Source organism: Tyto alba, unplaced genomic scaffold (genome assembly GCF_018691265.1).
Source record: "Tyto alba isolate M040663 unplaced genomic scaffold, T.alba_DEE_v4.0 Super-Scaffold_18, whole genome shotgun sequence".
Classification (NCBI taxonomy): domain Eukaryota; kingdom Metazoa; phylum Chordata; class Aves; order Strigiformes; family Tytonidae; genus Tyto; species Tyto alba.
In genome coordinates this window covers 6,501,556-6,522,943 of record NW_024881280.1, presented here as the reverse complement: position 1 = coordinate 6,522,943, position 21,388 = coordinate 6,501,556, and the positions used below count along the sequence as shown (strand labels likewise).

Here is a 21,388-nt window from a genome sequence, read left to right as displayed (position 1 = left end):
ATCCACCACTGCCTGAATCCCATCTCCTGGGATCTCTACTTCCAGTGACGAGCCAGGCTCACACCACAGACACGCACGGGACGGGGCAGGCAGGGGGCAAGGGGAGCGTGCCCACACGTCTCCATTTGGTTCTCTTCAGACATTTCCTTTCCCTCGCTGCTGCTTCTGTCCCTTCCAGCAGTGGCAGCGGGGCATGGCTGTAGGCAGCAGTCCCCCTGAGCAGCACGGTGCGGAGGAGGGAGCCTTAGAGGTGAGACTGAGGGGAGCAGCCTCACAAGCAGGTGCCACATTGGACTTCCTTCCACAGAAATGGGCCTTCCTCCTCTCCTGTCATGCAACATGGCTCTGGTACTCTGGCACAACATCGGCGGGAGGCCAAAGCAGCACTGTCAGCCTTTCACTCTCACCGTGCTTGCCCTCTCTAGCTCTCTAGCACAGAGATGGTGCTATTCTTGCTAACACACCTGGCAGCTCTGCGATGCTGGCCATGCGGCCTAAGGAGCCACAGCCCAGCATCCACCTCTCGCTGAGCTCTAAATACAAATAAGCTCCAGAGGATGAGACTGAGACATCACTGAGGGGAGAAACCCTGCAACTGTCCTCCAGCGCTCGGGCTGCACAGTCAGAGCGGAGCGGAGACACAATCCCTCCAGCTCTGTCCTGTCTGCTCCCCACACGCTGGGGGTTTGTTCCCTTTCGTACTCTGTGTTGTGGGCCTGCACATGCTTGTGTGGTGACAGTGCTAAACTTGGAAAGGCAGCCACCTCCCCAGATGGGGGGAAGCTGTCTGCATGGCTTTTTTTTTTTTTTTTTTTTTTTCTCTTGTCCTGTTCTTGCTGGAGTTTGACTCTCACGTTGTGCATGTTTCAGAGCTGGAGAATGGAGTGTGGTCGCTGGGGCCCAAGCTCTGCTCCATCATGGTGAAACAGGAACAGAACCTGGCTCTAGACCTCCCTGAGTCCCAGCTAGCTGCCAGCTCCATACCAGTGCTGAACCTCAACCCTCTGCAGAGACTGCCAGTCCCCGAGGAGGTGAGCCCATCTAAGATCCATCGGGAACCTGGGCTCTCACACAGTGGCACCCCTGGTGATGCGGACCCAGCCATGTGACTGCGGGGTCCTGCTAGGTGATCTAGCCTCTGGACAGACAGGAGAAGGTGATACAAAGCCCAGATACTGCATGATTTGTCATTCTCCTCACGAAATGGCAGTCAGAGGAGCAGCACTCCTGATGCTAGCTAGAACTGCGTTCTTGATTCCTGCAGTGAAGCTACAAGACAGCTGATCCTTCCAGAGAAAATGGTGGAAGGAGAGTTTTCTGCAGCACAGGAGGATTTACAATCTCAGTTAAATACAAGCATGTTTCCTTGGCACAAAAGCCAAAGGCTTTTAAGCTTGCACATGCTGGAGGCCTGACCCTCCAATCTGCCAGCATTTCTATAGCCACTCTTGGCTTATTTTCATTTTTCAAAGAACAGTGTCAATTAATATGATGCCAGTGACCCCAGTATTCCCAAGTATAGACCCCTGCTCTGCCACTGTCTTTTTCAGGGTCTTGAGCTTATATGGCCACTCACTTTTCTCAGCTGCTCACTGGAAATGGAGGTCCCACTCCAGGTCCTGCTTGCTTTTTTCTATGAAGCAGCAGGAATTATTATTTCTAAGAAACAAGGGGCCAAGTCTTTCAGTCATGTCTAAGTTCTTAAGAAGTCTGTTTGTCTGAAGTAGGCTCACTTTTGCCACTGGTACGTGGGTGTAAGTTGGCAGCTCAGTGCTGGGTGGGAAGGTCTGACCAGTTTCACACAGCCCTTGGCTATCTTGTAGCAGCTCAGTAGATACCAGTAGAGCATCTCTGGGGTTCACTTCCTTTTTTCACTCCTGCTGAGCATCTTCCCATTTAAACAACCATCCAAAACAAATGGGTGCTTCCAGCCAAAACTGTGCACAAACTTCCTCCATTATTTACACAGCTTGAACTTGCTGTGCCCTCGAAGCTCTGCTGTGTGTGCTCAACAGCCGTACCATGGTGCTCTCTCAGCTGTGTTTACAGTCTGGAGGAGTTTGCAATGTGTCTGTTTAGTGTAAAAACTCCCCCAGCCTATGGTGGGCTGGGGGCTGGCGAGCCAGGGAGCTGAGGGGCAGCACAGTCCAGATGGAAATAAATCTATTCTTTATTTAACTCTCAGTCCCCTCCGATTGGAAACAGCTGCCCAGCGGCCCTGGTGAAAATCATGTGAGCAGGACAGGGGGTTTGTTCCGTTTCTGTTTCTGTACAATCTCTATACTCCCATTTCTAATGAAGGCAGATCAAAGATGGACTTCCCATGATAATACATGGGTTGGTTTAAATTGTACTGTTTGGGTCTAGCAAGGAAAGAATTGCCAAGAATAAAAGTCATTCCCCTTTTGGAGGTACTTGATGCACTGCTTGGCAGCATATCCATCTGCCACTGCCTCTTCCTCTGCAAACATGTGTTTGCACTCTGTGTGCCCAGCGACGCAGACTTCAGGGGGCTTATGTTTGGACTCTTAGTTTCTGTTACGTGTGGCAAGAGGCTGTGAGAGGCCCCTTGTGAGATGGGGCAGGACAGAGAGCAGGGGAGCAGTGGTTGTGAACAGAACTGGTGGGAGCCCTCTGGGCAGGGGAGGTGGCAGCACCCAAGAGCTCTTTCTGCTTCTCTTCCACAGACTCCCATAGAAATGACTCCAGCACCTGTGATCAAAGCTGAACCCAAAGAGGTGAACCAGTTTCTAAATGTACCTGCAGGTAAGAAGATAGAATTTGCTGGTTGACTTACATCCCTCTATTTTGCTCCGATATAGATCATTACTATACAGGGAGGAAAGACAACACCTGAGAGCAGAGTCATGTATACAAGGTAGCACTGGGGCACAGACCAAGAAAGGAGTGAGCACTGCACTGTTCCAACCCAGATCAGTCTCTGGACCAGCAGCCACTGATCAGAATTGTTCAGATAGGGACTCCCAGGCAAAACAGGCTACTTCAGAGTTGGAAATATGCAAGAGTGCCTTTAAAATCCTCCGAGAGACTGTAGTGTTAAACAACCATCCAAAAGTCAGGAAATTCAGGATCCAGTTTAATTTGAAAGAAACCCAAGCATCTGAAAATCTGCCGATGCACAAATAAAAGCACTATAGGAACTCCCACTGCCACAGAGAGACATTCCTTAGGCATATTCCCACCTCCGTTAAGGCCCCCAGGGCTCTCCAGTACAAAGTGGGGACAGTTTTCAAGTGCTTGGAAACCAACTGAGTGACCAGAGGCCCTTTGGATCAAGTGTGCTGGCAAGTGTGTGAGCCCTGCGGTGCTTTTGGAAGAGCTGTTCTCTTACAGAGCTTCCTGTACTTGTGAACAGGCTATGGAGCAAAACATCACAGGCTTTGCACTCCATTTTGGTTGACTCCGGAGTACCGTATTGCTTTGTAAATACCTTCCGTGTCTTGGCAAAGCCCCTGCCAGCTCCCTGACTCCTGCAGTTCCTAGTTTAGCACATTTGAGGTCAGCCTCACCTCTGTCTCAGTCCAGCCTTGTTCTCAGACCCACCCCCATCTTGTGAGACTCATCACCCTCTCCTTTCAGTCCTGTTACAGCAGTGCCTGTTCCTGTTGCTGCTCACGGCCTTGTGCCTGTACCAACTGGCTGACATGAGAGCTGTTGACGTGATCTCCTTATTTCTCAGTAGATGACCTGGTGCAGATGCCTCCAACTCCACCCAGCAGCCATGGCAGTGACAGCGATGGATCTCAGAGTCCCCGGTCCCTGCCTCCCTCAAGCCCAGCCCGACCTGCTGCTCGTTCTTCTACTGCCATCTCCTCCTCACCTCTCCTCACAGCACCACACGTAAGGAGGCAGCAGGACATCACTGGGACCTATGACTCCTTGGTGCTCAGAGGGGGCTGGAGGCTTTCCGAGGCTCATGTGAGGGATCCTGCCCTTTTTTTTTTAAGGGCTCCAATCTGAAATGCTCTGGCAAGGCAGTGTGGTGTCTTAGCACAGGGATGTGGGGACAGGATGGTGCTCACAGGAGCGAGGAGAGGTGCAATGAGTCTTGCACAATGCCTACCAGCAGCTACCTTGTTTTAGCAAGTGGTGGCTTTCACCCCATACTTTGGGAAGTGGCCTGTCCACTGGAGAACTTTCTGAGGAGGTTAAGGGAAGAGAAAGGAATCACTGAGAAATCCCATAACCAGACTGTGTTTTAACCATCTCCCAAAAGTTATTTGGTGGGGTTCTGCAGTGCAAGCATGTAGCCAGCCTCACCATGAAGGAGCAGATGCCCGCCCAAGTAAAAGAGGAAGGCAGCTGCTGAGCTGTGCCCCCAGGATCAGGTTGAGAGCAGGAAGGAGCGCCGCCCTGCACCTATTTGTATCGAGCCCCTAGCTGCTCTGTGAGGCTTTAAGGAGTATGACTGGGATAGAACTCCTTGTTGATGCTGATGGTTGCTCTCTGTGTGTTTCAGAAGTTACAAGGGACCTCTGGCCCACTGCTCTTGACTGAAGAGGAGAAACGCACCTTGATTGCCGAGGGCTACCCCATTCCTACCAAGCTGCCCCTCACCAAAGCAGAGGAGAAAGCACTGAAGAGGGTCAGGAGGAAAATCAAGAACAAGGTGACTGCAAAAAATGTAACCATGCAGTTCCCGTGATTCCAGAGCATCTTCAGCTGACCAGTGCTATAGTTACCCTCGCCTCCTCACCTGCAGTGCAGCTCAGGAAAGGTGGGATCCTGCCTTTGGTACGCTGGCACAAGCCTCCCAACCCACAGAAACGGTGCCATGGGGCATCTCTGCGCACACGCTGTGCAGGCAGCCGTCTCTGGGAAGTGTGGCTTCCAGCCCAGCCTCAGGGAGCGTGTGGCTTGCCACGGGGCCCACAGTCTAAAGCATCATGGATCAGACAAACTGGCCTGGTCAGGCCTTGCTGTGGGGGCAGGGAAACAAGAATCATTGTGTGGTGCAGGACGGGTGATGCACAGAGCCCGTTAGCCAGGCAGAGGCTGTGAGAGTTCAGACTGTGATTAGAAAGCATCCCACGGGAGAAATGGTGAGACCCTGAATTAGTCACCCGGTGACTCAGAAGTGGTCTGGGGCAGAATCTGCCCAGACGGCCACAGCACGTACCCATGTGAGTCAGAGCAGTTCAAAGCAACCCTATAGATGCTCTCAGCAGTGAGAAGGTCAGGCATACTGCAACAAATGGTTGTGGCCTACAGGCCAAAGAAGGCTGCATACCTCCAGCATCCTTCCCTCCCAGTTTTGGCCTCGTGACCAGTAGGAATGGCAGACTGGAAGGCAACTTCCCCGTTTACCTTCAGGGTGCTTTGTGTTCAGGGAACAGGCAAGATGAGGGAGCCACAAAAAAATGTCTAGAGGCTTATGATACTGACTCCTCCCTGATGGCTGCTCCCCTCACAGATCTCTGCTCAGGAGAGTCGCAGGAAGAAGAAAGAATATGTGGAGTGTCTAGAGAAAAAGTAAGTTTTTTCTTCTCAGTCTGACTTTTGAAAAAGGAGCCCTGTTCATGCACAGCCCCCCTTTCTAGTGCTTTTGTCTCTGAATTGCTCAAAAAGCACAATTCCTTGCAAGGCTGGCTGCATAGAGGTTTGGTTTGGGATCCTGCCCCTACTCTCCTCCCTCCTAGAAATCCTCTTGCAGGATAAAGATTACTCTAGAAACGTTGTGTTTCCAACTGCTTAGTTTGGCCGGACCTCTGCAGCACACAGGCCATTTTGGCTGCCAACAAGGTGGGATTTGGGGTAAGAGTCATGTTTCCCCACTAGAAATTGCTTCTATTTCATCTGTCCCATAAGCAGGAGACCCTCCAAGGGCACTGACCATGGCTTTTCTCCCTCTCTACCCTTGAGGGTGGACACACAGGCATTTGACAGCAAGAAAAATCTTTCACTACAGTTATTCCCCACACTCCCTCCCCTTTCACCATTTCCTACATGAGCTTTGTTTTTTCCTTTGCAACTGGGAGGCCCTGCATGTATGGCAGGCATAAATCTAAGGTGACATCACATGACACTGGCAGGGTAGAATGTAACTCTTGAGGGCCTGATCCTGTGATCCCCTCTGTACTAGCAGCCCCTGATGGGCATTCCCAGGCAAAGAAGAATGCTGGGGTCCAGGTGCAAATTCACATTTCTGTTTAAATACCATCTTCTTCCCTGTTATTAACACCACCTGAGATCAGCAAAGTGGAAAAAAACAATCCCCAAACCCAACTTCAATTAACTCTTCCCCCTGATGGTAATTTATTTATCTTCTCCAAGTGCACAGAAATGCTGAATAAAAACAGATGACTCAAGGCAGTTCTCATGCCCTTCCATGAGCAGCACCTTGACGTGTATGTGTGTCTCCAGACATCAGAGCACATCACCTCCAGCTAGTGTCCCCCATTGACACCCAGATCCTTCAAACTTGGCCTCGCTCAAGTGGCAGGTCTGGGGCTTTCAGTGCTGGGGCCTCTTCCCCAGACGTGGCTGTGGTGCCTGTATGTACTCAGCGGTTTGTTACGCTAGTGCATTGCTGTGACAGATGGCTTTCAAACAATGCCAGGTTTAAATGTGAACCAAAAGCAGCATTCAGTGAATTTTTTTAATGGAACAACTCTTTGGTCAACTTGGCTTTCTGTAAGAGCTGGTTTGTCAAAACCTGTACTCGGGCCCTTCACCATTCAGTTTGACACCTTTGCTGCAAGCCCAGTTTTTACACGGAACGCCTGATTTCGAAGGCTGTGCTGGAAACCTCCAGCAGGATCAGGCTGTGGTCCTGCCCTGCCTTCCTCCAGGCCTGGAGACGTTCATTCCCCTTCCCTTGTCCCCACGGCAGCCTAACCGCTTTCCCTTCCGAGGCCGTGGGAGGAATCCTGCGTGTTCTCTGCTGCCCTCAAGTGCCTGCACTCGGAGCTGGCCCAGCCTTTGCACAAAACCTCTCAGTTGACTCAAGGCACTCAGCCAGGGCGACGTTCGCAATCTGAGAAAGTGGGAAAGGTTTGAATTTGTCCCCCTGTTCCTTTTTCATGCTCCTTAGGGGGGGTTGGGTTTGGAAGTAATGGAAATTCCTGCATAACTTTGGGTCTGCCCTGACTTGACCTGCCTGTAAGCGGATGCTACTGGCCCTCCCAGTCCTCCAGAAAGCCTGAACTGGGAACTGTCACATGTAACTGTCCACCTGCAATCTCATCCCTGCTCATTCGGGGCTGGATGCAACCAGATGGGCCAGGAACATCTCGGTCCAGGACCATATCTGCAGGTGATGGATGAGGCCACCGAGCCTCCACACCCCCAGAGACGCAAAGACTACATTTTCTTTATCTGTCTGGCCTTTGTAACTAAGAAGCTATGGGTTTTATTCCCACAGGGTTGAGACATACACAACAGAAAACAATGAACTCTGGAAAAAAGTGGAGACCTTAGAAAATGCAAACAGGTGAGAGGGGCTGGAGCTGACCCTCTGTGGGTAGGGTGGGTGGGCAGGAAGGGAAGCCGGGGGAGCGCTGGGGCAGGGGGGCAAGAAGAGAAAGGCAGGCTCCCCCAGCTCCTGGCGGGACGGGCGCTGCTCGGCGAGGCGCTGGTTTTCGGCCCGTGGCAGCAGCGAAGCAGCTGGGTTTGGTTAGCGAGCCTGGAATGTTTGTGTTGGGACGGCCAGGCCGCGCCGCAGCGAGGGGAGGGAGGGAGGAGGGAGGGAAAGCGTGTTTCTCACATCTCTTCCTCCTTCTCCCTGCAGCCCTTTGGGCTCATGCTGCCCTCCCCATTGCCCTCCAAGCCTCTGGCTGACTCCAGGGCGGCTGCAGCGAGGGAGGCCCCTCACACCAGCCTCTCAGACCCAGTGTGTCTGCTCTTTGGGCTCTTTGGAGGAATGCAAGGCCCCGGGCATAATGTGACTCTTTCAGGTTTCCCTTGAGAAGGAGCTAAACAGGCTTGGTGAATACAGGGAAAGCCCATTCCTCTAATAAAGGTAGAGATCCCAGCTTCCACCAAATCTAGGGCAACTCCCTGTGCATGTGGTACCCTGGCCCTTGCCCTGCTTATTCCCCTTGCAAAACAAGCCTGGAGAATCTCCCTCCCATCTGCTGCTGCTTCTCACCTGAAAGGAGCAAGCTGCTCCCACAGCCCCACAGCAGGCCCCTGGCTCCCTTGCCCAAGAATCTGGTGAGCGCTTGTGCTCCTAATATGCAGAGCTGGCTGACTGATCACCGGGGGAATTTGCTTCCTTGGAAGAGAAGAATGAAGACTCCCACCCCTGCAGTGGGGATGGGCAGCAGAAGCTGGAGGAGGGCCCAGCTCTGCTCCCCCTTACTGGGTGCAGCCAGTGTGAGCAAGGGCAGGTCAGCTGCAGGGCTGGTCAGGGGGATGCTCGCTTCTATAGCCCTGTTTCTGTCACCCGCCCAGCTCAAATTGAAGGGGAGAACCGCAGCCAGACAGCCAGTCCCCCCACTCACCCCTCTCTGCTGCACTCCTTCCACCCATCCATGACAGGAGAGCTGTGACCCCGGCTCCCAGGCCAGCCCCTGGCGTGGGGACGGGGGGGCAAAAGCATGAGCCCCACCCTGCAAAATCAGGAGATTGGCCTAAGAGCCAGGAGATTTTTATTTTTTGGGTTTTGTTTTGTTTTTTTTTTTTTTTTCAAAATACACATTGTGTTCTTTCTAATTGGGTTTGGTTTTCAGTCACTGCCAGTGGGACGCTCTGTGCTTCTCTCCACATGTACAAGGAGCAGAAGAGGATTTGGAAGGAGATAAAGCTGGGATTCTCCTGCAATCTCCTGGCTCCGGGACCTGGCATTTTATAAAAGCTCAAACATACTTGTGTATAACAGTCAGTGCTCCCAGGGGGAAACACGCAGTAGTCTGCATTTCAGTAATTTGCAGCCCTTGGGAACTGTAGTCTCCCTCAGCCCAGATTTCTTCACCAGCCTGAGGAAGGGTTTGGAGGCTTTTAGTAACACACCTTCCACTGTTTTGTGTTTATGTGTGCCAATGCCTGTGCTCGGTTAAATGGGGCAGAGAGACCTTAGCACGTGTCCCAGCTAGGGCAGCCAGAAAATGAATCAATTGCTGAACTCAAGATTTGGCTTTGCCCACATCCCTCTGCAGAGTTTGCCAAGACTGAAGAAACTGGAGGGGACCAAAACTGGTTTTCATTTCTCTCTTTACCACGTGGTTCAGGGCACAGGTCGAGCTGCAGGGTGTGTGTCTGTGAGTGATGTGGGAGCAGGTGGGCCTGGGCTCAGGGTCTGACCTGACTCTGAAGTTCAGCCTCCATCCCAGAGCTTGGTTTTCATGGTAGCCTGCCTCTCTGTTGCTCTGGGAGATGACTGACTGGGCTTTGAGGCACCCAGGAGTCCTAAATTAATGGGACGTTTATAATGGTGGGCAGTTGCAGTGAAGGTTGTGGTGGATCTACTGGTGAAGAGATGGAGGGTGTTGCCTCAACGTAACAGCACCTTGGGGTGTTCCTCCCACAGTTCCTGCACACTTTATATCTCAAACTAACCCTTTTTTGTTTCTTGCTTTCCAAGCCTGTTTGGTTGGAGAACTCAGGCAAGATATAGCAAGGGGAAGATACTTGTTTTCACAAGAAGGGAAAATCAGGGTAAAATAAATATGAAGGGGGTAGTGGTATTCTTGCATCACTTACTGTCTGCTACCTTCTTATCAAGTTTTGATTTGGGTTGTTTCCTATCCCAGGACTCTGCTCCAGCAGTTACAGAAGCTGCAGGCTCTGGTAGCTGGGAAAGTCTCCAGACCTTACAAAATGGCTTCCACGCAGACCGGGACCTGTCTAATGGTATAAGCTTCATTTCCATCTTCCTTATTGGCCATGTTTCCCCAGACAGCTTTGTCGGTTGCCTGTCTCTGCCCTCTTCCCTGCTGCCCAACTCTGTTGCCAGTTACATCTGCTCTCTCCTTTTGTGTTAGAGTCACGAGAACTGGTCCCTCTGTCATACATACATTGGTAGTGTCAGTTGTTTATGCAACAGCGTTAGAATAATTCCTGAATTTTCACTGTCTTGTTCTTTGGGCAAAATAGGACTTTGTTTGCTTTTCATTAGCTATCGGCCATTCAGCAAAAATCTTCAGTGAGCTTCCATTGTAATGGGTAGAGTTTTGTTTTGCTGGGTTAGTAATGCTTAACGTGTAACACAGCAGGGCGGATAAATAGTTGGGGTATTCCTCCCAGTGGGCATTTACCTTGTGTTTATCGGCAAGAAATGGCATCTCTTCTTGCTATGCCTGCACATCAGGCTTTGTTAAATCCAGTTGGAATTATCTTCGTTTGCCCTTTGGAGTAACCAAACTGATTCGGGGTTGTCTGTTGGTTTTGGTAATCCCTGTTTGCCTCTCATTTCTCATAGTGGAGGATCATGGTTAAGCGATACTGGATTCACTGTGGAGTTTTGGGGCATGCCAGTGTGTGGCCAGAGTTAGAGTCAAATGCTTATTCTTCATCTCCTTTTTTTCCAGGAGGGAAGTTTCTGATCCATGGTAAAAATATAACCTCAACCATGTGATGTCTTTGCAGGATTGTCATAGTAGCTGCTTATGACGAATTTGTCATAGTTATCTATATCTAGTTACCACTTCTGTACTGTTAACAGGCATGAAATGCAAACAGATGGTGAGGTGCTTGCCCCACTTTCTCAGCACCCTCAGTGTCCTGAGGGGTTGTTTTTTTGCTCTTGGTTCAATCCGTTTCCTTAGTTCCAGAGACTCTGCTCTGTAATTTCCAGCTCTTTTTCCTTTCAAAATATGCTAAAACTTTTGCTACTCTTTGCTGCCCCCATGTCAGACCAGCTTTTAATGACTGTCTTTTCTGTTGGCTGCTCTGTGGCTTCATTCCCAAGTTCTTTCCACATTTTCGGGTGTGACCCAGCTGGGCCCAGTGACTCATTGCTCCTTAATGCAGCAGCTCATCAGAGCGCCCCTGGCTCCAGCAATTCTTTATCGCTGCTACCTGGAATGAGCAAGTCCAGAAGAGGTGCCTTCCAGGCAGCCGCTGTGCTATAGGCTGATAAAATGCCTAATTTAGCTTCCCAACAATGTCTTATCTCTCCTTGCTGCTCCCTTAGTTCCATGGCATCCCAGCCCACACACCAACTCTCTCAGGCTTCCTAGCTTCGATGCATTTCAAGAATTTGTAATTTGCTTTTCTATCTTTGGCCAGCTCCTCTCATAGGCCTTAGAGTTCCCATTTTCCATTTTCAAATACAGCACTCCTTATCATGACAGATATGCAGAGTGATCATGCCTTGAAGCATGGGAGTGGAGCAGAATATCCTTCTTTTTTAGCCCCATGTCATTCTTGCTGGATATTTGTCCAGCCAGTTCTTGAAGGCCTCCAGTGCTGAGCAGTTCTCGGCTTCCTCAGGCAAACCATTCCAGTGCTTTGTTATCTTTCCCAGATAAAGCTTTCTTGCTATCTCATCTCAATCTTCCTTGCAACAGCTTAAGCCTATTACAGCTTCTGCCCACTGTAAGCAAGATCAGTTTACCCACCCTTTGTGCAGCTGCATTTTACGTATTTGAAAGTTACTGTTTTCAAGCAACTCCCTTCAGTCTGCTCTGCTAAATCACCACGATTTCTTCAGTCTTCCCTTGCAGGCTGAGTTACTGAATCACTGCTTGTTCCCAGAGCTCTCTTCCAGACTTACCCTGACTGCCCCACATCTTTTAGAAAGTACAGAGCCCCAAGCTGGACACAGGATTCTACCTGAAGGCCGGTACAGAGCCAGCCAGCCAGAAAGGCTGTTCATATTGCCCAGGCTGAGATTTTCCCTTTGCAAAGTGACACTAATTTGTGCCCACCTTGTGCTCCATGTTAACTCCCAGAACAGCTGCGTGGCCATGTAGTTGCTGACGTATTTCCTCTGTTAATCAGTCCCGCCACCTCGCAGGTCTCAGCAGGTCTCGGCATTTGTCTGTATGGATCTGCCTGCTGCTCTCTTGGACCTCTTCTCCCCATGGTCAAGATCATTCTGAATTTGAATCCTGACCAACAGCCAGTCTGCTTGTAGTCTCTCCCATCTGCAGATTTGATACAGTCCATCATCCAAGTCAAGCTTAAAAATGTTGAATTTTGCCAGAGCCGTAACAGATCTCTCTGCTACTCCATCTGCTACTTCCTCCCTGTTTGACAGTGAACTATTTGATAACTGCGCTCTCAGGACATCTTTTTTTGATTAATTTTGCCTCCACCTTTCCAACTGGTTTTGCAGTAGTTTCCTCTAGCTCCGTTTCCCTTGCTTTTTAAGAGATCAAAATGGTGAGATGGTCAAAAGCTGTGAGATGAATGGTACCCAGAGTCGAAGCAAGAGTTACCGTTATGAAGTGTTACAGAATTTGAACTGGAACAAAATCAGAGCATTAATCAGAGTTAACCTGAAACAAAACAGAGTAAAACCAATGCTGGTTTGCAAAGCCCCATTTGAAAGCCACGTTAAAGCAAGATATTAAGAATACTGCTCCTTCCCAGCCCATAAAGCCTGTTTTGTTTTAGAAGAGAAGAACAAGCTTCACAGAGCTGGCTCCCCTTTCTGGAGGTTATGTGTTTGGCAGCGATAATTTCAAGCAACATCTATTCAGAGTTTATTTTTCCCCCTGTTTTTGTGGAATAAGAGTTCTAAATGCCTTGTGTGCCTGATACGATGTGCTTAGACAGTGTCTATGCTGTCCACATTTAATTTCCTTACTTTAAAACCAGCCATGAAAAGTCTGGACAGTTAAAACCCCTCTTTACATAGCATAGTATCCCTGTACTATTATTCGATCTTCCGCACCTCCTGGAATCCACTGGTGATCAAAATTACCTTGATGTACCAGCTTCTGTGCATTACTTAGGCATGGCCGTTCTGAAATATGTAGCTATTCTGAAAAGCAGTCAGCAATTGCTGGCTGTCCTCACAGGTGTCCCCACAGGTCAAACTTAGCTAGTTTATACATAGATAGTAGAAATCACCAACAGATGCATTGCTACTCTGACGTGCTCTCCCTGAGCACTGAGCTGGCCGTGGCTAGTTAGATACCACCCGTGGCATGTGGGTATTCAGGTAATGAGCAATTGGCTCTGTATCATTTCCCTTGTATCCCCTCTTGCTCTGTACTGATAGTTCCCTAAACTCTAGAGAGACCCTTACGATCAGCACTGGCATCTCATTCTGAAGCTTTACTATTATGTCAGAATTTACAGACAGGTACAGATCTACCAGAGGGGCATTTCCAGGGAGCTTTCATCTGCCTCTCTCTTTTTATCACCACCCAGTAGCTCTGACTGGTCTGCCTGACAGCAGAAGGCATGGACACATGGTCCTGCATATGTGCGTGTCAACCATGAGCTTAACCCTTTCCTTCCACTCTCCATCCTTGCTATCAGGTATTAGGTGGCTGCAATTCTGCTGTCATTTCTGTCCCCGCTTCACTGTGCTATGTGCTGTGGTACCTCACAGATTTCTCCGAGTGAGCTTGCTTTCTTACAGCCCACTGCAGCTCCTACTGAGCCAATGGTCAGGTTCCCTTTGGTCCAGGCAGAGTTCATCCCTTCTGTTGAGTCGCCCTCTTTCTCCACTTGTTCCTCATCTATGCCTTCCACTAGCTCTCATCAACTGTATGGGCAAGTTCTCACCACTGAACCAGAAATACTTCAAATAAAGCAACACGAGGAAGCTTCTGACTTCCCTTCTTAGCTTTGCAGCAGAGATTAGCAGAGCAAGCCTTTTCCCTTCCTGAGGGGCCACAGCAAGCCAGTTGTCAGCCTGACCACATGTTCTCATACAGCCTCGTGCTTGTGTGCTGCGGGGGGAGTGTTTCCTCATGGCTAGTGGCACTAACTCTGTGCTAATCTCCTCTCTAGGTGCTGGCACTCTGCTTCGTTCTGATCCTGGGATCCCTGATGCCCTGTCTCCCTGAGTTCTCTTCGGCATCACAGACAGTGAAAGCAACACCAGCACCAGATATTTACACAACTAGTAAGAGTGAGTCTAATGTGGTTCCTCCATTTTGCCCTGTCAAATTATTTCCAGCTCTTCTCTCCACACTCCCAGTTCAGGGGTAGCATTCTCCCCTCAGTGCCTACCCCACATGCTGGGGCTCTGACGAGGGGAGATTCCTGGCCTCTCAGTGGTACAGATTCTGATAACAACACCTTGTTTGGGCCTGTTGTTGTTCTCTGCTAACCATTGTCCCAAAATATGACAGGTGTCAAAGGAAGGAACGTGAGGGAGAAGTCCCAGGGCAGATTGATTGTCTTCTGAAGGGGCTGTGTGTCCAGGGGGGGGCATTTGCCTCCTGAAGCTGGGGGGGAGGTGGGCATCCTGCAGAGCAGGCCTCCTGCACAGTTACACATGGACAAGGCCATAGCTGGGTCAGCACGTGCTGAAACCACCACCATGGCCCGCACCCGCTGCAAGGGACCTTGTCCTCATTGTTAACCAGCGCTCTCCTTTTTTCCAGTTCAGTCACGGAGCCTCCTTTTCTATGATGAGGGTGCTGGCTCCTTAGAAGAGAGCTATAGCTCCTTCCTAACCATGGACCATCCTGAGGGGTGGGAGGCCAAAAAAGGGCAGTCTGAGGAGGGAAGGCCTCATCTGGCCAGGACACATGAGACGGCCAAATACCTGAGCAAATCCCAGGTGGAGGGTCCTGACCAGAACCGAACTGACCCAACGCTCACCGACCTCAAAGAGCAATTCCATGAGAGGTAAGCAGGTGGGGGGCTACCCTCCGAGCCCCAAATCACAGCATGGTGTCTGGGAGTGAGCAGCAGGCACGTCCCTTCTGCTGCAAGCTAAGGACAGCTGAGATGCCTGGGACAGGCAGTTAGCTCAAGAGCAGTGGCTGGAGGAGGCCAATGCTGGCAGGCAGCATAAGACCAAGTTTATTCTCTAGAGCAAAAGTTTGGGGCTCCATAAAGCGGAGTCCCACTGGCATAGAGCTGAGGAGGACTGGGTGATTCAGGTGATCCCAGGCTTGCTGGTCATTCAGTGCCCTGGGGAAGGGCTCCATCCAGGTCAGAGCAAACCAGCTGGGCACACACAGAGGTGAATTTGCATAGGAGGCTGCAGTGAACCTTGTCTGATGCCTTGTCTTTTCTTTTCCTCAGGGAGACAAGCTCCAGTGAGACAGCTGAATACTTGTAGCAGCTGCTGGACCTCAAGGCCTCATCTGTCTGATTGCAGGATTCCCCCCTCACTGAGCAACTGAGGGGACTTGGCGGGAGAGGACGCTGCATTCAGACACTCCTAAACTGGCCTTGGGTTCAGCTCCTCCCCTTCCCCATGCCCCCCCCCCCCCCCCCGTTAGTACTGATCTCTCTGAGGGGAGTCACAGGACTGCCAGAACCAGCAATAAATGTCTGGCAAAGCCCTGAGACGCCCTCTTCTCCTGGCCTTACCTCCTGCTTAAATGAGCACTACCCTATGGATGTGGGCTCACCTTGGAGTGGAGGGAGATCAGGGGAAGCCCCCAGACTATTCAGCTCACTCCCCAAAGCCTCCAGACCAAGGGGGCTGTCCCCAGGCGTGTACCCCTTGGCTACATCAGATGCACCTGAAGGAGAGAGAGAGAGTGTGCTGGATTTACTGTCCTGCCTGGAGGGCTTAGGAGTGGGTGATGCTGGTGCTGGAGAGATGGCTCTGGAGAGTTTGAGCTCATTCCTTCCCCTCCATCTGTTAGTATACTTATGCATCCATTGAGAGAAAACCTAGTTCTCCCTTGCTGTAGTTTTCTCTTGATGGACATGCCTATGTAACTTCCACGCCAACTATCTGCAAAGATCTGCACACAAACGGAGTGGGGGGGACAGATCCCAGACAGACAAACCGTCATAAAACTTAACCAGCAGCTTCTGGGCAACCAGAGTTCTGAAACAGAGAAAATTTTCCCCCCACAACCCACTTCTCCCCACCCTCAGAACCTTTGCTTTGGCAGGGGTGGTATTTCCCTTTCTGTTCCCAGCTTGGGCCCTACAGTGCAGTGCTAACCAGGTCAGTGGCCTTCTCACTTGCCATTCTGCAGGCCTCCCCCTTTGAGAGTGGGTGAGAGAAACTCGCTTGCGTATCCTGGTCCACCTCCCAGCTCTCCACCCTCAATTCTGCTTCATGCCAAATGGGGTCTTTCTAGGAACCACCCAGGAGAGCTCTGCAGCCCCTTGGAGGGCTGTCGGGTAGCCATCGTTCCCCTCACATCCTCCGTGTGCACAGCAGTGTTACGAGAGCCACTGAGGACATGCTGGCACCTCTGGTGACAGGTACGTCTGTCAGGAAAGAGGAGGCATGTTGGAATTGGCCAGGGCCACCAGAGACTGTTTTACACCTCTTCCTTCTGAGTGCTGGCACCAAAGGTAGCAAACTTGTACCACTCTTCGGGCCGGACTTGCCAAGTTTGGTGCTGAAACGACCTCATCTCAAGCCTATGCCATCCTCTTTAGCACCCAGACACCCATTTCTGACCCTCCTTCCTCCTCAGCAAAAGCCCTGCTGAAAGGTTCAAGCGTCTCCTCGCTCCGTCCCCTCAGCTGCCATGTGATGGAAGGACAGCGGTGGGGGACGCGAGTGTCGGAGATGTGGGTTGTGGCAGGTTGCCCCGCGTTTGTACTTGGGAGTCCCTGTGCACTCCGCCAGGTCTCACAGCAGGCTCCTCCTTGGCTCGTTCCTCTTCAGGCACCCTGGACTCACTCTGCACTGCCCCAGCCTCTCCTCTCCCCCCAGGCCGGGAGCGGAGAGGGCTCGCTGGAGAATGGGGGATGGCTTCTGCTCAAGGACTGGGAGAAGTGAGGGAAGGACCCTCACATCCCTCTCTTCTCCCTTTTGAAAACTGTTTTTGCCCCCCCCGAAGGCATTTAGGACAAATTTGGACACAGGTAGCTGCAACCATACATGCGTGACCAGTGAGGTGAGGAAGAGGAAGGCCTTCAGCATAGCTCTGCTCTTCTCGAGGTTCCCACAGGACCCGCTGGTCACCAGATACCACTGCATTCCCCATCCTCCGCCTCCACCCCAGCACAAAGAACCACTGCCGGGTCCAAGCACGCCCTCCTCCACCCCAACACTTCCACCGAGCACATCGCTGTGCCTCCCACTCCCACCGTTGTACAGAGACCAAGAGCAGAACTCGTTTGTACATAATGAACCTTATTTTGTATTATTGCCGATCCCTTAAGATATTGTATTTTGGAGACTCTCAGATCCTATTTTCAGTATTGTATTTTATTAAGAATTAGTGCGGGCTTGGCATCTATGAACTTCTTTCTTGTTAGCAGCTCACTTTTCCCCTTATACTCCAGCAGCTGCCTCTGCCTTCCTGTTTTGGTTTTGTTTTGTTTTGTTTTGTTCTTTCAAGCCACCTTTCCCCCTCCTCTTATCACTTGCTCTGCATTTGCTTAGTGAAGCAAAATAAAAATAAAATAAAAAGATGCAGCATCAGCCCTGGGTTGGCGGGTCCTTTCATTGAGGCATGGTTGTCACGCCAGCCCACATGCACCGCTCCTCACCTCCTGCTCCCTGCCTGTCCCGTTCCCTGGCTGCGTGCAGAAACCAGCTCCGTGCTGGGACCTCGCGCTTGTTGTCAGGGGCTAGAAGCAAATTTGCATGGTTTATTTCCAGCAGTACTATGATTTCTTCTGTAGTTCCGAACGAGTCAGAACCGTTCTGCCTCAGTTCCTTCCCCCCCTCTGAAATACCGCCAACATCATCCTCTCGGAAGGAGGAGGATCATGGAAGAAGTTTATGAGGTGCAACGAGCTCCTCTGATGAAGGGGCTGCGCAGGGGTCTGTACCACAAAGACATTGCTGGTAGCACCGTGGCTCTGGTCCCATCCTGTCTGAAAAAATACTCAAATCCTTTCACTAACTGTAAAAACAGAGCAGCTACGCTCAGATCGGTAGCAACTTGGGACCTGCCGGGCTGTCAGCCTGTACCTCTGACAGCCCCTTTACATCTGTGAAAACGGATAGGCTTTGTGCTGATTGTGTGAAACACAAGGCAGCGGGGGTGGGGGGGTGGGTCTAGAAAACTAATCTTAATTTTCCAGAAAGCTCCCAAGTGGGTTCATTAGAATTTGGCCATTGAAACGACTCCTTCTTGCAACCAGGCCCTCGGCTCTGGGACGGCAGCCTGAGCAGGATCCCCTCGGAGATGCTGAACGGTGGCTCCGTCTTGCCTGGGCTGGTTCAGCAGGGCTCTGTCTTTTCCCCAGGAGGAGGATATGAGGCTTGGAGCTTGCAAAGATCTCTTCTCCGTGGCTTAGGATTTCTTTATGGAGAGGAGGAAAGCCCTGAGCTGTTGTCACCCTGTTGTGACAGGGCTGGCCATTGAACAGCGGCTGGGAGAGGGAGGAGCTCTCTTTCCTTGCCTGGGTCCGTACTGCCAAGAGGGGTTTTGACGTGGGATCCATGGCAGGTTAGTCTGGGACAGGTTTTACAGACCCCTGCAGAGCTCCCTTCCAGGACGCAAGGAAATGCCTGACCTCACCTTGCAGTTTGTGTCTTGGGCCAGACCTAGTTTTAAGTCAAAGGTCTGACACTTTCCCTGCAGCACCTTGCCCAAAAGCAGCCTCCTACCCCTGCGTCAGTGCGAGGCACCTTCCCCTACAGCACAACTAGGCTTCACCCACCAGATTTCATCCGAGGGAGGGGCTCCTGCTTGGGTCACTCCTGTGAAACATCCCCCAGCTCTTCGGGCCCTGCCTTCCAGGGAGATTCCTTCATGCATGCTCCAAAACATCCAGGGAAATGGTTGCAAGAGGGGAGCTCTTAAAAGGATGAGTTCTCAGGCTTTGGCTCCTTTAACACGGATGCAGCCAGAGCAACCAGAGCCCCCATCCACCAAGAGCACACTTCCCTTCATCTCAACAGATCTTCCTAATTCTGCAGTCTACCGGATAACTCCGAGCTGCTCCAAACAGGCACACTAGGATCTTTTGGTCCCTGCCTGCGCCTCCCGAAACGCAGCCAGCCAATCACACCTACCAATTTGGCTACAGCGACTAATTAGAGCAGAACAAGAGCATGAGCAAAGCGAGAGGGCACCTTGTTTACAAGTCACCTTCAGCCTCACTCGGTTACGCTGGGTCTGCTCCAAATGCCCCCAGCCAAGCTCCGCCACACCAAGCTGGGTTTGTGCCCATTTAGGGTCACATTTCTAACAAGCTTCTGCCCTGTCAATACGTACTAGCCCTGAATAAAAGAACGCTAACGGAACACGGGCTTCATTTTTCAGAGACAAATGATTCCCAACTGTTCTCTGTTACCAGGCCAACTTGAAAGAAAAAGAGAAAAGGATTGGCTTTTGCGGCTCGCCGCTGCCGAGCGACTCACTGGCGGTGCATGGCAGCAGCCTGACGAGTACATTGAGTTTGTTACAGAAGGACATGTGCCATTAGGCCCCCCCGCCCTCCGAGCCCAGCGTGGCCCCTCTTGTCGTCACCATTTGGGACTGTGCTGGCTGTTGCCACCTGGATCTGTCATGGGATCAGCAGGCTTTGGTCCTGCTGCCTGGCAAGGAGCCTGGGATTTTGGATGCCTCTAGGGGGGGGGAAGGGGGCAGTTGCACCCCCCAGGTGCTTGGGGGCTTGTTAATAATGATGGCACCTGGCTGGATGCTGCCCCAGCCTGCCTCAGCCTCAACAAATCCGTGTTGATTTTCTAACCTGGTGACTGAAACCCGGCTTACAGGTGGAAGTTCCACTTCTTGTGCCCGAGGGAGGAGACTCTACTCTCCCCGAGCTTTATTTGCTAGAAACGCTGCTTCCGAGAAAGCCTGTGCCCTGCCTCTGCCTGTGAAAGCGAGGATGGTGTCTGTATGGCAACACCAAGCTGCCCTTGTGTTGTCACACGTGCCCATGCAGAAGGAAATCACTCTCCAGGGCACAGGAGAGACCCTCTCCTGCCTGTGCCCCGGGGAAGTGGGTGACCTGGCTCAGCTGAAGGGTACCTTGAGTGCAAGGAGGACAGGACTGACCCAAACCAAACCCACCACCCAGCCATGCTGTCCCCAACCAGCGCCTGTCTGCTCTTCCCAGGTCCTCGGGGAGCTCTGATGGCCTCTTCCGCGGGATGGGTGACCCCATTAGTGACAGACACGTGGAAAGTCCTGCAGGGACAGGTGGCACAGAGAGATACAGAAGGCCAAGCAATCACCATCCTGCCCCTCTCTCTGCCACTACCAGAGGTGCTGTGACCCTGGGGCTCTGCTGTGCCTGGCTCTTGGGAGGTTTCCTGCAAGAAGGGCTTCTGCTTCCCTCCCTGAAGCTCCTTTCCTATGGCACCAACGCAGCCATCAGTGAGAAATGCCCCCCAGGGTTGCTCTCCCCTCCTTCCCCCGGCCTCCAACTCGCATCCAGCCCAGCTTGGCCGTCCCCTTCCACAGCATGGTGGCCACCGACTCCTTCAACCGTGAGGGACAAGACAGATGATAGCCAAAATCTCTTGGGAGCACGAGTGGATCTGCATCCCGTGTCCTGCACCCCCTGGGCAGCCCGGTGTGGGCCGGTGTGGGTGGAGGTGGCTCTCACAGCACATGTCCGACGAGGGCACCCCTGGGGCCAGGGTGAGCCCTGGGGCAGGCAAAGAGGCATCACCCCTCTTCACCAGGAGGGTACCTGCTGCTTCCCCCTTCGCACAGCCCTCCCCCAGCCCCCACGGCACCCGTGGGTGGCAGGAGGACACGGAGCAGGGCTGCACATCGGTGCGGGGAGCGCTGGGCAAGCTCCCCGGCAGGTCTCCATCCCAGCAAGAGAGGGTGAAGCCGCTTCCCCAGGGCTGGCTCTGCCCGTCGGGAAGGGCTCAATCCATCTTTTAAGGGGAACAAAACCCCTGTGGAGGCTGGAGGGGCTGAGTCACGCAGTGAGGAGGGTGCAGGGCTCCTGGCAAGTCACGACTGTGTGGAGGAGTGGGTTCGGGGGCTGCCGTGCCCCTGGGAGGCACAAATCCCCCGGCAGGTGCAGGGTGGAGGGGAGATATCACCGTGACATTTCGGGCCGGGCAAAGGTTCGGTAACGTGAACTGGAGGTGCCAGTGGGCTGTGGTTCCCAGGGAAAGGCGCAGCCCCTCTCCAGTCCCTGCTGCTTCCCAGGTTGGGGTCAGGAATGGCGTGGGAATGTGCCCTGCCCCGGCAGCCTGCAGCAGAGGTGCCACAGGGCAGCGGGGAGGTGATGGGGAGCACTGGCAAGAGGGATGAGCTGCTCCTGATGACGCCTGAGGTGATCAAACAGTCAGAGCAGGCTGAGGACACACATTCCAGCTCCCGCCGTGCCAGCCCTTTGTGGGAAGGCACTGGGATTAGGGGTGACAGCAACGTGTTCTTGATGTACTACAGGGCTGTAGGACCTTTGCCACGGGCAGCTGCTACAGGGAGTGGTTCTTGTAGACCCA

At 52.1% G+C, this 21,388-nt stretch overlaps 1 protein-coding gene across 3 annotated transcripts in view; it reads left to right on the top strand.

The window, feature by feature from the left end:
• Nucleotides 1–17,440, top strand: part of CREB3L1 (cAMP responsive element binding protein 3 like 1) — a 46,677-nt gene extending 29,237 nt beyond the window's left edge. Inside the window, exons 3-12 of one of the 3 annotated variants that reach the window (XM_042791250.1) lie at nt 871–1,031; nt 2,688–2,766; nt 3,704–3,861; nt 4,481–4,630; nt 5,435–5,493; nt 7,385–7,453; nt 9,714–9,813; nt 13,873–13,993; nt 14,472–14,718; nt 15,121–17,440. In XM_042791250.1, the coding sequence (XP_042647184.1) occupies nt 871–1,031; nt 2,688–2,766; nt 3,704–3,861; nt 4,481–4,630; nt 5,435–5,493; nt 7,385–7,453; nt 9,714–9,813; nt 13,873–13,993; nt 14,472–14,718; nt 15,121–15,157 (1,181 nt within the window). In that variant the 3' untranslated portion in view covers nt 15,158–17,440. Of the gene's footprint in view, nt 1–870; nt 1,032–2,687; nt 2,767–3,700; nt 3,862–4,480; nt 4,631–5,434; nt 5,494–7,384; nt 7,454–9,713; nt 9,814–13,872; nt 13,994–14,471; nt 14,719–15,120 lie in introns of all 3 variants that reach the window. The other 2 variants (XM_042791252.1, XM_042791249.1) reach the window with 2 other exon arrangements.
• The last annotated feature ends 3,948 nt before the right edge of the window (nt 17,441–21,388 follow it).